The following is a 13,910-nucleotide window of genomic DNA, read 5'->3' as shown; positions in this document are numbered from 1 at the left end:
TTAAGAATGATTTACCTTTTCTCCTTTCAGATTCCATTGAAAATTATGCATTTCCAACATTTTTTGTTTTTTTATTTTTAATGTATTATAATTGTCTGTTTAACTGTCAACTCTTCCCTTGTATCCAAGGATAAAGTAACTTTTTGCATTGGTGAAAGCTTTCATAACCCATTATGGTGAAATTGGCAGGATAATTTACAGTAGATTTTGCATATATTTTATTATGTTTTGCCTTAAGAACCTAATGTAGTTAATTTTGCACAATGGGCAAGTTTTGCACCTTACAGCTTAAGACCAGAGATTCAAATAAGTATTTTTTGTTATTATTTCCCACAACAAACCTATTAGAGACTTTTTAATTACTTTAGTTATTCCATATTCCCAACTTGAAGCACTATTTTGAATTATTTTACCTTTGCCACTGAAGGTGGACAGAGATAATGTTTCAGCCCCTGTTAATCTGTTTGTCTGTAAACAATATATCACAAAAATGAATGGATGGTACACAGATTGGGCATGCCCAAGGAAGAATTCATTAATATTTGTCAAAAATGCAGATCCAGATCCAGATCCAGGAATTTTTTAATAAAAGATCTCTTGATATTGGGAGATAGGGTGAATTGGCTTTGTTTTAAAGAATGCTGTGAGCTCTTTTATTTTAAAATGTTGTTGATTGTTTTGGAATGTTGTGGATTGTCTCAGCTGCTGTGATGGAATTTGTCACAGCTGTCAAAATGTGAGCAGAGTTTTCATAGCAGGTTGTTGAAGCTGAAGCTCCTCAGTGAGATGGAAACTCTTAATAAAAAGATTTCTTTTTTCAGCTTTGTAGTTACTGAGGATCAGCCAGACAAGGAAAATCCTCAAAGAAGAATTGCATAATTGTAAAAATGTTGAGTTAACAAAGTATGCGGTCTACTAAGTTCCCTCTTCACTTGTTTAGATTTGTATTTGGCACCTGGAATCTCAAATTTGAACATACTGTATTCTAGGCCCATACGTTTGGGATTCCCTCTCTACACCTCTCTTTCCTCCTTTAAGAAACACCTTAACCAGGCTCTTTGACCAGGCTTTTGGTCACCTGACCTAAAATCTCTTTATGTATTTTGTTTTATAATGCTCCTGTAAAGTACCTCAAGATGTTTTATTACATTAAAGGCAACACATAAGTGTAAGCTATTGTTGTTTGGGTTAGAGGTGCACAATCCAGTTTCAATAAATCTGTGCACATGTATTCGTAAACTTCCTTAAAATGAGAATAAATTGGTCTTTCTATGATCCATAAAGCAGGCCATATCAGTGACTGGCTGTTGGCACTCTTTTCCATACCAATGAGATCTCCAACCTAATAGGAAAAGCAAGTGCACATGCTAATGCTCAGTGGCCCCAGGAATTGGACCAAATCCCATTCTTCAAATGAATGGTAACAGATTACTTTGTCCTTTTGTTAGGAGATGGTTCTGAGCAAAGTGGGATGACTTGCTGTTCCATATTACCCATGTCTGTGGGAAAGAGCTAAGTCTCTACCTAGCATCTCTAACCTGACAGCACAGTTGTGATCAGTAACTAACCATGTGCTCATTCTATGTTACAACACTTGTAAATGATTTTCTAACTATTGAAGAATTGATATTGATAAGAATCGAATTCTCTTTCAGGAAAGAGGGTTGGCACCAGGATACTACAATGTGGACAGAGGAGACTTCAGTGCCAGGGAGGTTTCCCGTAAAGCATCAGGGCCAGGTTGGGCAAGAGCGCAAGAAGTAGAAAGGTTTGCTCAGACACCACAGTTGTTTTATAAGGAACAAAAGCTAAACAAGAAGTTTTTGGTAAGTAATGCTTTCACAGACTATTCTATTCACATATACTTATTTTGTTTGAAATGTAGAAATTTAAGAACTGGTTTTGCATATTTAGGTCATTGGTCATTTTCAGTAAATGTAGGTCAAAATCCGACCTATAGACCACGTACCAGCATCCTGGGGCCTAATTTTTTAGTTACCTCTAATTTAAAATGCACATTTGCACCAGTAGATAGATCACTTCCTATCTTTATAAGGCATAAAAACAGGCATGATTGGACAGCCAATCGGAACATCAGATCATGGCGGTAACCGTTACATAGCACAACACATACAAAACCTGAGTTGCCTGGTTTAAGCTGCTACCCATAGGGTGCAAGATTAGTGCTGGAAACGCAAATCATTTCTGAGCTGCTGTGGTGCACCTTGTTACAATCCCTGTAGAGGCTGATAAATTATAAGATAAATATGAATTTCCCAGTGACCAATGCAAAAGGTCCTATGACAAGATTTTACCTTTTAAGACTTTTACTGTAATAAACAAACTAAAACCAACATCAACAAAATAATACTTGGTAGGCACACTACGGAAAAGGTCTTCCTTATTAACTCCTTAGTGCAACCAAAAACTCCACACCACGATGATACATTATACCGCACTCTCAGCAGAAATGTGGTCTTGCATTTTAAAATCCCATGTTCCTCCTAGCTTTAGCAGGATTTCTTTTCCCTACCTCATCAGGGTGAATCTTCCAGTGTCCTTTTAAACAAATTCCCCTTCACTCAATCTTCTGAGCAAATTTTAATGGACATCTAGTAGCAAGGTACCTTCTGGTGATTCCTTGGGTCAAGATATTTAGGTCGGCGAACAGCGGCCAGGGCCCACTCGCCAACACGTAAAATGATGCGGGATGACATCGGGCGGAACTCCCAACATCAGCCCGCATGATTTCAATTTTCAGGTCGGCAGGGGCGCAGCCAAATCAGCTGTGCACCTGCTGACCTGTCAATGGCCTAATGAGGCCATTTAAAAAGTAATTCAAGTAACTAATGGACCTGTCCATCCAACCTTAAGGGCAGGCTGGGAGCCCTGGCGGGCTTCAGAGAAAGCATGAAACCTCATCCACAGGCGGGGTGAGGTTTCATGAGGGTTTTTAAAAGTTTAATGAAAGTTTGATTAAAAGTGATGGACATGTCCCAACTCATGTGGCAGTGTCATATGCAGGGACATGTCAGGGAAATTTTATTTTTGCCACTTCACCATTTAAAATTTGGCGCCGATCTCCCTGAGGCAGCACTTAGCCTTAGGGAGATGAGTGCGCTCTTTCGCATGCATGCGCGAAAGAGCGCACTCCCGGCTGAGGGTCTCCCCCTCTCCACCCGACAGGGAGCGCATAGTGCTTCCTGGCAGACATCACGCTGGGCAGGCCTTAATTGGCCCACCCATGTAAAATGGTGGCGCATCCCCATTTGGTGGGGCCGATTGGAGGCGTGCCTACATGTGCCCGTTCCTGCACTTTCCCCCCGCCAGGGAGAAAATTCTTCCCTTGGTTTTAAACTCTCCACAATCCTTAGTTCCTAGTACAGGGGTGTGTCCTCACCAACACTTCACTTGATGATTAACCCAAAAGCAGTCCTTTTCTTCTGCCTGGCATGGCAGGATCTGCTTTTGGCCTTCTCCCCCAAATCCCTCGGTCTGACTGAGAGTAAATGAGGCTGGGCAGCAGCTCGACCATTTTGCCTTTTTTTTTGTGTCAAGGTGCTAAAATTTGTACTTGACTTTGAAAAAACTTCAAGTTGAGTTTCTGTGTCCATAACAAGCAGGTCACATGGGTTTGTCTCCAGGCAGATTTTGTATGAAGTCAAACGGACTTGTCTTCAGGGAGATTTATTAGGAGGTCACATGGGCTTGTCTCTAAACCATTCAATTTTATTTTGAAATAAAGGAGACAGTTTAAAATATAACTGTCTAAGTCCAGCATTCATAACAACCTGCAGAGGCCTTGAGACAGACTTCCCATTGGTCTGTGTGGGCGTTGCATGACCGAGCAAAACTAAAGGGTCCAGGGTGAATATGGGATCTTTTATACGCTCTGAAAGAATTACAAGGAAAAAGGAAAAATACAAATGCAAAAAGCAACAAAATCGGTAGCAATTAATGTATTCCAATGCTTTACAATTTTCATTTTTATATGAATCACCATCCTTTGTTAGTAATTTTCAAGATTGTTTTTAAAAAAGCAATGTCAGAATAGCCAACATCCAGGAACTAAACAAATTATCAGAATTCAAGAGGCATAAGTAATAAATCTTCAGAGCAAAAATATTTTAAGATCAGAATCTTGGCAGATGTTGGGGGAGGGTCTGTCAAGGTGTTTGGCCACACTCTCCCTACATTACAGGTTCCTAATTTCAGCCATCAACAAGAGACAGCAAGTGATAGCCTGTTCCTTTGTGTCATTCCCTGTCCCCCAACCCCATCCCCACCTTCTTCCCCATGCTCCCCATCCCTATGTGGAGGGCTACTTGTAGCTGGACAGATATCATGACCCAATTCTAATCTCTTAGAATGCGGGGTCTGATGTGTTTCAAAAAATTAGAGCAGTGTCCTCTGAGACTAGTCCAGTCTATTCCTCATAATGGTGTAAAGTTCCCATGTGAAATGAGCTTAGACAGCTTCAAACCCTACATCCACAGTATAATTTGATACTACACAAAATAGGTATGGAAAATGCGACTGCTTTTTCTGGGTGAGATGAAAGATAGTTACTTGTTTTTACTCCCCTTCATTGAATTTCCTGAGAATATTAAGTTCAGTACTCTTATAGGAAAGTAGGAAGAGACATGTAACCATTTGCTTCTATTATTGGTGCTACATAACTAGACAGGTTTGAGAAAGTGGCAACACAGATACTTCCTCACATTTCCCACCTTGTGAGAAGATAATGGGCTTTTATTCAATGCTTCCCAGTTAGATGTGATTTTCTCAGGTTGGGAAAGATAATGAGATTTGCTAATGCAGCATAACTGAATGGGTTTTACTCTGTATCAGAGGCCCAGGAACAGTTATCACTGGCGCTAGATGCAAAAATAATTGGAACGCATGTTCCATGCTTCAACACTTTTATCTTTAATCTTCAGATAAAACTCACTTCACTAAACATTTTGGAAATCTGAGTATTTGGCTTGAATTCTGCTGAATGTGGCATTTGTAGGATAATTTGGTTAGAGTCTGTGCAATTGATTGATTTGTAAATAAAAGTTTGTAAGTCTAACAATCAAAATTGAGAAAAAGATACACTTCTGTATTTTTTTTTAACCACAGGAAACGAATCTTGGCCCAGGTAAATATGAGATCCCAAATTTTCTTGACTTAATGAAGAAGAAGAATCCTAGAAGCAGAGGCATTTGTGACACTAATGAGGAGCGCTTTAGAAATAAACAAGATGTAAGGATTTAAGTTATTGCCTTTTTAAACAGTTTCTGATGTACATTTTCATATTATTCTGACAAAAATGTAACCTAAGAAAATAAATGCATATCTTAAGTTAATTCAAGGGGATTAAATGCAAAATTTCCCCTGTTCATTGTATAATGACATCATGAAACCCTCCTCTTTAACCAGGTCTATATGCTTTATATAAGTGGTTGACAAAGATTGTTTCTTCCTACAGGTCTATTCTATAGGGTAACTCTATTTATTGCATGACTGTTCATATCAGCCTCAAGATGCCAGTAATTTTCAGTGCTATTTTACCAGTCTATACCACCAAAAAATATTTTCACTATCAATATTGCACTGCACAATTTCAATTTGTGACTGAACTCACAAAATTCAGTTGTTTGTTGTTTCAACAATGATGTTAATCTGCTAGTCAGAGAAATTTCAATGAATATGTTCATTTTAGATATCATGCTGTGCTACTTTAACCCCAAAGAGTTAAAACAGGTGAATTCTTATCAAATCAGAATATAGGCTGAAAGAGGCGACATTACTTTTACTCTGCTCTATTTTTCAGGTTGACAGCCCAGGTCCTGGCACATATGGAAAGGGCGGGATTCCAACTGCAGTGCTGGAGGAGAAAGCTAAGAAGTCTTTTGGGTCACAAGGATTGATGGATTCAAAAGCCGCAAAGAACCGATCTCTTAACACGGTGGTAAATATATCATTCTGTTGCATTATTTTAAATGATCACAAGTATTTGCAATTATGTGGTGCCTTCAATGTAACTATTTTCTCAAGATATTTCACACTGTTTAAATATATATTTGCCAGAATATGCTGCAACTAAATAAACATTTCACTATTTCCTTCAGTTATAAAGCCCCCAGACTGCAGTTATTACAGTCCGAAAACAAGTATCATTTGCAAAGTGTAGAAAAAGCACTCAAGAGACCAAGCCTCTGTCTACTTTGACTCCTCAGAGATAACTTTTTTCTTCACCACTTGCGCAGGAACCTGATGGAAAGGATTGCCCACCAGTTGCTGAACCCATCCAATTTTCATTACATTAATTTCAATGGAAGTTAAAAGCAGGCAGGTTCCACAATGAGTGGGAGATCAGCTCCACCAGGTTGCTATTCAAACAATCAAGTTGAAAATTTCCTCTCCCTTGAATTCAGTATTGTCCCTGAATTCAAACACTAACTGGGGCACGAAACCTCTAAGTCTAGAAATTACTGTTGACATTATTAGCAGATAATAATGATTTGATGACATTCCCTTGTCCACTATTTTAACAAGTTATTTCAAGTAGGTGAATACCTCCACTGAAATCTAAAACCATGGGTGGAAGAATGGTTTAATGATCACTTCTATAGTAATTTTGCCAACAGTAACTTTCAGGTTATTCTCAGTATTATGCTCCTAGTTTTTAAACGATTATATATCCTTTTCCAGGGCTGTGACTTGTCACCAACTACCTATGACCTTGGGAATAGCATAGATAAATTAATGACAAGAGTGGTCAGTAAACGTGGCCCTTACGACCTCTTTACAGGCAAAAGGAGCGATCGTATAAAAACTGGGCACCTTGCAACGGTATGTATATATTACAGTCAAGTTTATCCCAAATTCACTGCTATATTTTTCTTGCGGTGCTTTAGGTCACCTTTTAGATTGGAGATCACTGGAGATACCAATGAAGTATTGAGTGCTGTAATGAATGAAAACACTGAGACCTAAATTCAATACCACCCGATAATGGGTTGGAAATGAACAAGTAATGGATTCATGTGCCAGAAGAGAGAGCCTGAAGGACTGTCCTAAATTTGTCCTCAGGCCTTATTGGCATCAATCTGGAAGTGTGGGTGCCAAATAAACAGCTCACCAATCTGGCCTTTTGAATCTGGCCTGTGGATAACTTCAGGGGTGTAGGAAGAGGCAAAACTGGAGGGGTGGGGGAGTAAGCATGGGACAGCAGCAGTCTGAAGTATTAATGTGAAGTTGGAGAAACACTATTTCTAGATTGAAATTCGCCCTCTACCACTCTTGCCTTAAAAAAAAAGGTCCCTGACAAATTTAGCAGCTGCCCACAAACTATGCAAATCGATTGTGGGCTGTTGCTCTGCTAAATTAATTATTATTGCATCAGTTTTATAGCTAAAGTTTGAACTTAGAACAATATTGAATATATGCTCCATTGTTCCTGACTATTGTAATATAAGTGTGAATTCATTTATATTGATGGGATGAAAAATGCCTATCCCTCAAAGAGTCTTAAGAACAATGCATTAAGGCTGTCTCAGTCTCTCCTTCCCAGCACAACACTGGATATAATTCTGCATTCAATGTTATTAAATTGGTACACTCACTCAAGTCAGAAAAAACATGGAACAAAATAAAACTCACTCTGGTGGAGGACAGATGAAGTTAAGACACATTGGAACCAATATTTCATATACAGTGCAGGCACTGTTGCCAGTGCAAAATGTGCTCCCTATAGGCAGCTTGCTGATTCGGGTGGGATGGGGGCATGAGATTTCGCCAGGTGTCCTCTACTTAAAGGTAGCTTGCAACATCTTAAAGGATAGGGTAAGTGATCAGTGATCCTGTGAAGCAACAGGCAGGATGTCTTGAACCATGCATCCCCAGACTTTTTGATGGGGATGAGTGAGCAGCAAGAAGGTTCTCTTCCCCTCTGATGGGTGACAGTGCCAGACAAAATTAGTCAGCAGAAATGGAGAGAGGTAACAGAGTATATAAATGCCACAACCATTCTGCTGAGGACCTGTCAGGAATATAATATAATGACCTCTGGAGGATGTGCTTATCCTCTCTTGTGCTACTCTCCTTATCCTTATCATAAGTGGTGAGATTATACATCTAGTGGACAGGCCCAAACCCACCCCTAGAGATAGTCACCCATGAAGACACTAGAGGAACTCCACTTGGGGGAATAAGGGCAACAGGTGCATGGGAACCCCATCGCCTGCAAATTCCTCTCCAAGCCACACACCATGCTGACTAGAATCAATATTGCTGTTCTTTCACTGTTGCTAGGTCAAAATTCTAAAACTCCCTGCCTAACAGCACTGTGGGTGTACCTACACCAGAGGATTGAAGTGGCTCATCACCTCCTTCTTAAGGGCAATTAGGAATGTGATGCAATCCCATGAAAGAATTTTTAAAAAGTTACACATGCTAAGCAATTTGTTACCCTAGTCAGGATAAATCCACTCTGTGATTGCTGATCATTATTTCTTTTAACCTGGATACCTGTTCAACAATCCTCAAATAGCACAATGAATCAGTCCATATTTAATATAGTAAAAAGTATTATGAAAAGAAACCATAACTTCTGTGTCACTTTTCAAAATGCATTGACTAATTGATACTTTGCAGCCCTGTGCTTAAATACAGATAAACGTATTCAAACGTACACAGACATATGTACAGACAACACAAGTTCTAAATTTCACTAATACTGGAAAGACCTGGAATAAATGACTGAAAGAAAGTTGTGTTTGTTTATTTTCCTTTAGGACCCACTGAACCTCTATCCTGGAATGTATGGTTACAAGTCATTCATTGATGACCTTTTAAGTCCGGCAAAGAAAAGACATGGAAAGTTCAGCACGGTCGAGCAGTACCCCTTTCCCCCAGTGGAGAGAATATTCTACAGCGGGCTGAATATGTTTCGACCACCAGTAGTTAGTCTCCAGGACTCCTGCTTTATTACATTTTTCATGAAAAACAATTGACATTTATTTCATTGTGTTTTACTTGATGTGTCATTGATGCTCTGTTTTACAATCTTGTTCTCCTGTGGTTCCACAGGGTAAGTCTGACTTTTACGATGTGAAACAACTTTCCAGACCAGAAAATCGAAAACCACCTCCTTTTTTGTCATCCACAAGCCGGGGTGGCCGAGTACCTGCTAAAATGCTCACCTTTAACCCTGTAAGTGTGAGATCTACGTAACAAGGCATCTATCTCTCCCCACTCACTCTCAACAGTGAGGTTAGTCTAAGGTATTTCAATAATCTTGCCTTAAGCAGATCTCATGTGCCCAATGGGCTAGAGCCTGCAGTCCTGTGGTTTGTAGCCCCTACAGCAATCTAGACTGATGCAATCCCAGAACACTAGTTCCTACTGGACTTCTTTTGTCTCCAAGCCTCTCCAGAACACTGTTTTATCAGTGTACTTGTGCTAAGCTAAGATTCCAAACTAGCTGGCTAGATTTATTTACAGAAATCAAACATTTAGGCTGTGTAATGAACACACATTATATATAATGGCAGCAGTAAAAAGCCTGATCTTCAAAGCTATGTCCTGCCCTTGAGAGGAATCAGTGAGTGAAGTGAGAATCTGTATTCCCGAGGTCTATGGCATACTCCAGCATTCACTTTCAGTTCCATTTCACCCAGGACTATCCTGTTTCTCCCTCTCTTCTCCGCTCATAGTTTTAAATAACCTATTAGCCTTTGATCCGAATGGCAAGGGCATAATGTTCAAGGACATAATGGCTGTTCTTTTTCCAGGTTGAATGATCCACAGTGGGCATTGTTCACATTAAGCAAGGTACTGCCCAAAGTGGATTGGACACCACTCATTTGTGAGTTGTTACTAGTGTCGAGAAATGTTAGAGGTCAGATTTATGATTAAAGAGAGGAACGCAGATTACAGACACCTTAAAAAATATGGAGATACTATGCCTTTATTTTAAAGAATGTGATATATCAAAATGGGGGGCGTTTTCAAGAAGCATGCATGAAACTTGATCAAGCTGGGATGAGGGAAATGAAGCTTCCCTTAGGGGAAAAAAGCTTAGCCATTTGAAGGAAACTCTTTTTATTAACATAAGCAATAATTTTTTGTTGCAGAACAATGTTGGCGTAGGTCGTTATAGCCCCACTAAATATAATAAAAAATCAGTGAATGGCTGCAACTCGTCATTTAAATCCAAGATTCAGCGCTACCTCAGCAATATGGAAAGGGACAAGTACATGCAGTAAGTTTACAGACATTGAATTGTGCCCATTACAAATTAGGTGCCTAGCTCCTGGTTTTGAATATTTCTGACCCCTAACTGAAGTTAAACTTCACCATTCTGTGGTCACAGCCTCCCAGGAATGCTATGATGTCCACGTCATACCTTTTAGGTATTTTATGAAAACCCAATTAATCAAGATGGGTATCTCCTCCTGTGTTTTCCTTAATGTACTAAGTCAAGAAATAGTCACACTTTGCATTCCCAAATCGGGCTTTGAACCACTTGGGCTTTCTCAGCTTAGATTGAATTGATTGAAGTCTCTCTCTCTCTTTTAGCTTTTTTCCATGTTACATGGGATCGCCACAATGCTGGCTGGTCATCCTTCTCCATCCCCATTCATACTATTTTTGGATTTGACAGGTGGATGCTCCTCCTGCTACAAACATTCCCCATTAATCTGGGCTAGGGACTGGCACCAATACACACTGGTTTGCCTGCACCAATGGCTGGGTTTTTTGTGGCCAACAGGTCCTGGAGTGGGCCTTGAGCCCAGAGCATTCAGGCTAGCGACAGCGGTGCCTCTTTTTAAATATTCTTTTATGGGATGTGGACATCATGTTAGGCCAATATTTGTTGCTCATCCCTAATTGCCCTTGAGAAGGTGGTGGTGAGCTGCCTTCTTGAACCACTGCAATCCATGTGGTGTAGGTACATCTACAGTGCTGTAGGGAGGGAGTTCTGGGATTTTGACCCAGCAACAGTGAAGGAACAGCGATATATTTCCAAGTCAGGATGGTGTGTGGCTTGGAGGGGAACTTGCAGGTGCTGAGAAGGAGCCTTGGTAAGTTGCTGCAGTGCATCTTGTAGATGGTACACACTGCTGCTACTGCACATCAGTGGTGGATGGGGTGCCAGTTACATGGGCTGCTTTGTCCTGGATGCTGTCAAGCTTCTTGAGTGTTATTGGAGCTGCACTCATCCAGGCAAGTGGATATCACACTCCTGACTTGTGCCTTGTAAATGGTGGACAGGCTTTGGGGAGTCAGGAGGTGAGTTACTTGCTGCAGCATTCCCAGCCTCTGACTGCTTTTGTTTTAATTCATTCATGGGATGTGGGCATCGCTGGCTAGGATACCATTTATTGCCCACTCCTAATTGCCCTTTAGAAGGTGGCGCTGAGCTGCCTTCTTGAATTACTGCAGTCCATGTGGTGCAGGTACACCCACAGTGCTATTAGGGAGGGAGTTCCAGGATTTTGACCCAGCAACAGTGAAAGAACGGTAAATATTTCCAAGTCAGGATGGTGGGTAGCATGGAGGGGAGGTTGCAGGTGGTGGTGTTCCCATGTGTCTGCTGCACTTGTCCTTTTAAATGGTAGCAGTTCTAGCTTTGGAAGGTGCTGCCAAAGGAGCCTTGGTGAGTTCTTGCAGTGCATTTTGTAGATGGTACACACTGCTGCTATTGTGTGTCGGTGGTGGAGGGAGTGAATGTTTGTGGATGGAGTGCCAATCAAGCAGGCTGCTTTGCCCTGGATGGTGTCAAGCTTCTGGAGTGTTGTGAGGGCTGCACTCATCCAGGCAAGGTGGGGAGTATTCCATCACACTCCTGACTTGTGCCTTGTAGATGGTGGACAGGCTTTGGTGACTCAGGAGGTGAGTTACTTGCCACAGGATTCTTAGTATCTGACCTGCTCTTGCAGCCACAGTTTTTATTTGGCTGGTCCAAATCAATTTCTGGTCAATGGTAACCCCCAGTATGTTGATAATGGAGTATTCAGCAATGGTAATGTCATTGAGTGTCAAGGGGAGATGGTTGGATTCTCTCTTGTTGGAGATAGTCATTGCCTGACACTTGTGTGATGTGGATGTTACTTGCCAGTTATCTGCCCAAGCTTGACTGTTATTCAGGTTTTGCTGCATTTGGACATGAACTACTTCAGTATCTGTGGAGTCACAAATGGTGTTGAACGTTGTGTAAGCACCAGCGGACACCCCACTTCTGACCTTATGATAGAAGGAAGGTCATTGATGAAGCAGCTGAAGATAGTTGTGCCTGGGACATTACTGCGAGGAACTCCTGCAGTCATGTCCTGTGGCTGAGGTGATTGACCTCCAACAACCACAACCATCTTCCCCTGTGCTCAATATGATTCCAACCAGTGGAGAGATTTTCCCCTGATTTCCATTGACTCCAGTTTTGCCACACTTGATGCTACACTCAGTCAAATGCTGACTTGATGTCAAGGGCAGTCACTCACACCTCACCTTGGAAGTTCAGCTCTTTTGTTCATGTTGGGACTAAGACTAATGAGGGCAGAAGCTGAGTGACCCTGGCAGAACCCAAACTGGGCATCAGTGAACAGTTCATTGCTGAGTAAGTACCCCTTGTTAGCACTGTTGATGAACCCTTCCATCACTTCACTGAGGAAGTGAACCGGGAGTTATTAATAATCATGAGCCGCTATTCTTCTATTTTTAGGGAGCGTCTGGGATCTGGAAAACTCAGGTCAGATCAAGATGATACCAACTGAAAATAAGTTTTGTGTCTTAACTTATCTGAATAAACACCTCAAAGATTTACCAAGAACCACTTTCACAATTGATTAAATTCAAAACAATGGTGTGTTTCGTTCAAAAGAAGTATGTTTCTTGGATTTTATAATCAAGTACAACAGCCTGTAACTCATGGGATAAATAACTTGAAGATGAATATTGTCTCTCAATGTAATTGGCACAATGTAAGACTTTAATAATTGTTTTATTGTTAAATTCATTGTTTATGCTATTTTCTTTTGTCCTATTGAAGTACAGATCTTGCATCAATAAATGATTTGAAAATTCTTCATATGCGGTTCTAGACAGTGTGTGTTGATAGGCTATTTGATCCTGTGAGGAATCCTAGCTGCATCCTCACATACACACAAACATCTCAATGGTACTCTTTCCACTGAAATCATAGATACAAGAGTCTCTCCAAGATTTAAACATGTAATCTAGGCTGCTTTTCATTGCTGTGGAAAGGGAATGCTGCTGCTTTCAGGTCAAATGTTAATCAAGGCCTCATCTGTCCTGATATTGGTTAAATAAAAGATCTCACAGAACCAAAGAAGAGATAGGAAGTTCTTACAGTTTCCTAGCCACCATTTATCTCACAAGCAACACCCCCACCCCTCCCAACAACAGATAATCTGATAAATTGCTCTTTGTGAGACATTGCAGTGTAGAAACTGGCTGACATTTGCCTGTATGACAATAATGATTACACTTCAAAAGTAATTTATTGGCTGTGAAGTCCTTTAGGATGTGAAAGGTACTATACAAATGCAAGTTCATTTGCCATTTGATAATCTGATTTTCCCCGAACCAGAAGACACAAAGCCAAAATATAGGTTTACTGTCAATTCAGCTCATAACATTTTTCTCTTGCCCCATTTTTATGAGTGGAATTTTAGAAGGCACAGCTCTTTGATAGCTGCAGCTATTGGACACAAATCCTCCACACAGAACATAGGGATGGAGTAGGAGTAGGCCATTCAGTCCTTCGAGCCTGCTCCACCATTTAACTAGGTCATGGCTGATCTTCTACCTCAATGTCATCTTCCCGCACTATCCCCTTATCCTTTAATGTCTTTGGTATCTAGATATCTACCAATCTCTGTTTTGAATATACTCAATGA

At 40.6% G+C, this 13,910-nt stretch overlaps 1 protein-coding gene across 2 annotated transcripts in view; it reads left to right on the top strand.

Moving 5' to 3' along the window:
- Window positions 1–12,917, top strand: part of LOC121289443 (lymphocyte expansion molecule-like) — a 31,760-nt gene extending 18,843 nt beyond the window's left edge. The window contains exons 3-10 of one of the 2 annotated variants that reach the window (XM_041208934.1): window positions 1,656–1,826; window positions 5,125–5,247; window positions 5,819–5,956; window positions 6,700–6,840; window positions 8,784–8,951; window positions 9,079–9,201; window positions 10,125–10,252; window positions 12,713–12,917. In XM_041208934.1, the coding sequence (XP_041064868.1) occupies window positions 1,656–1,826; window positions 5,125–5,247; window positions 5,819–5,956; window positions 6,700–6,840; window positions 8,784–8,951; window positions 9,079–9,201; window positions 10,125–10,252; window positions 12,713–12,764 (1,044 nt within the window). In that variant the 3' untranslated portion in view covers window positions 12,765–12,917. The remainder of the gene's footprint in view (window positions 1–1,655; window positions 1,827–5,124; window positions 5,248–5,818; window positions 5,957–6,699; window positions 6,841–8,783; window positions 8,952–9,078; window positions 9,202–10,124; window positions 10,253–12,712) is intronic. The other variant, XM_041208936.1, reaches the window with a different exon arrangement.
- Window positions 12,918–13,910: the final 993 nt, after the last annotated feature.

Source organism: Carcharodon carcharias, chromosome 16 (genome assembly GCF_017639515.1).
Source record: "Carcharodon carcharias isolate sCarCar2 chromosome 16, sCarCar2.pri, whole genome shotgun sequence".
In the NCBI taxonomy this organism is placed as follows: Eukaryota; Metazoa; Chordata; class Chondrichthyes; order Lamniformes; family Lamnidae; genus Carcharodon; species Carcharodon carcharias.
This window is presented reverse-complemented; position numbering and strand designations above follow the sequence as displayed.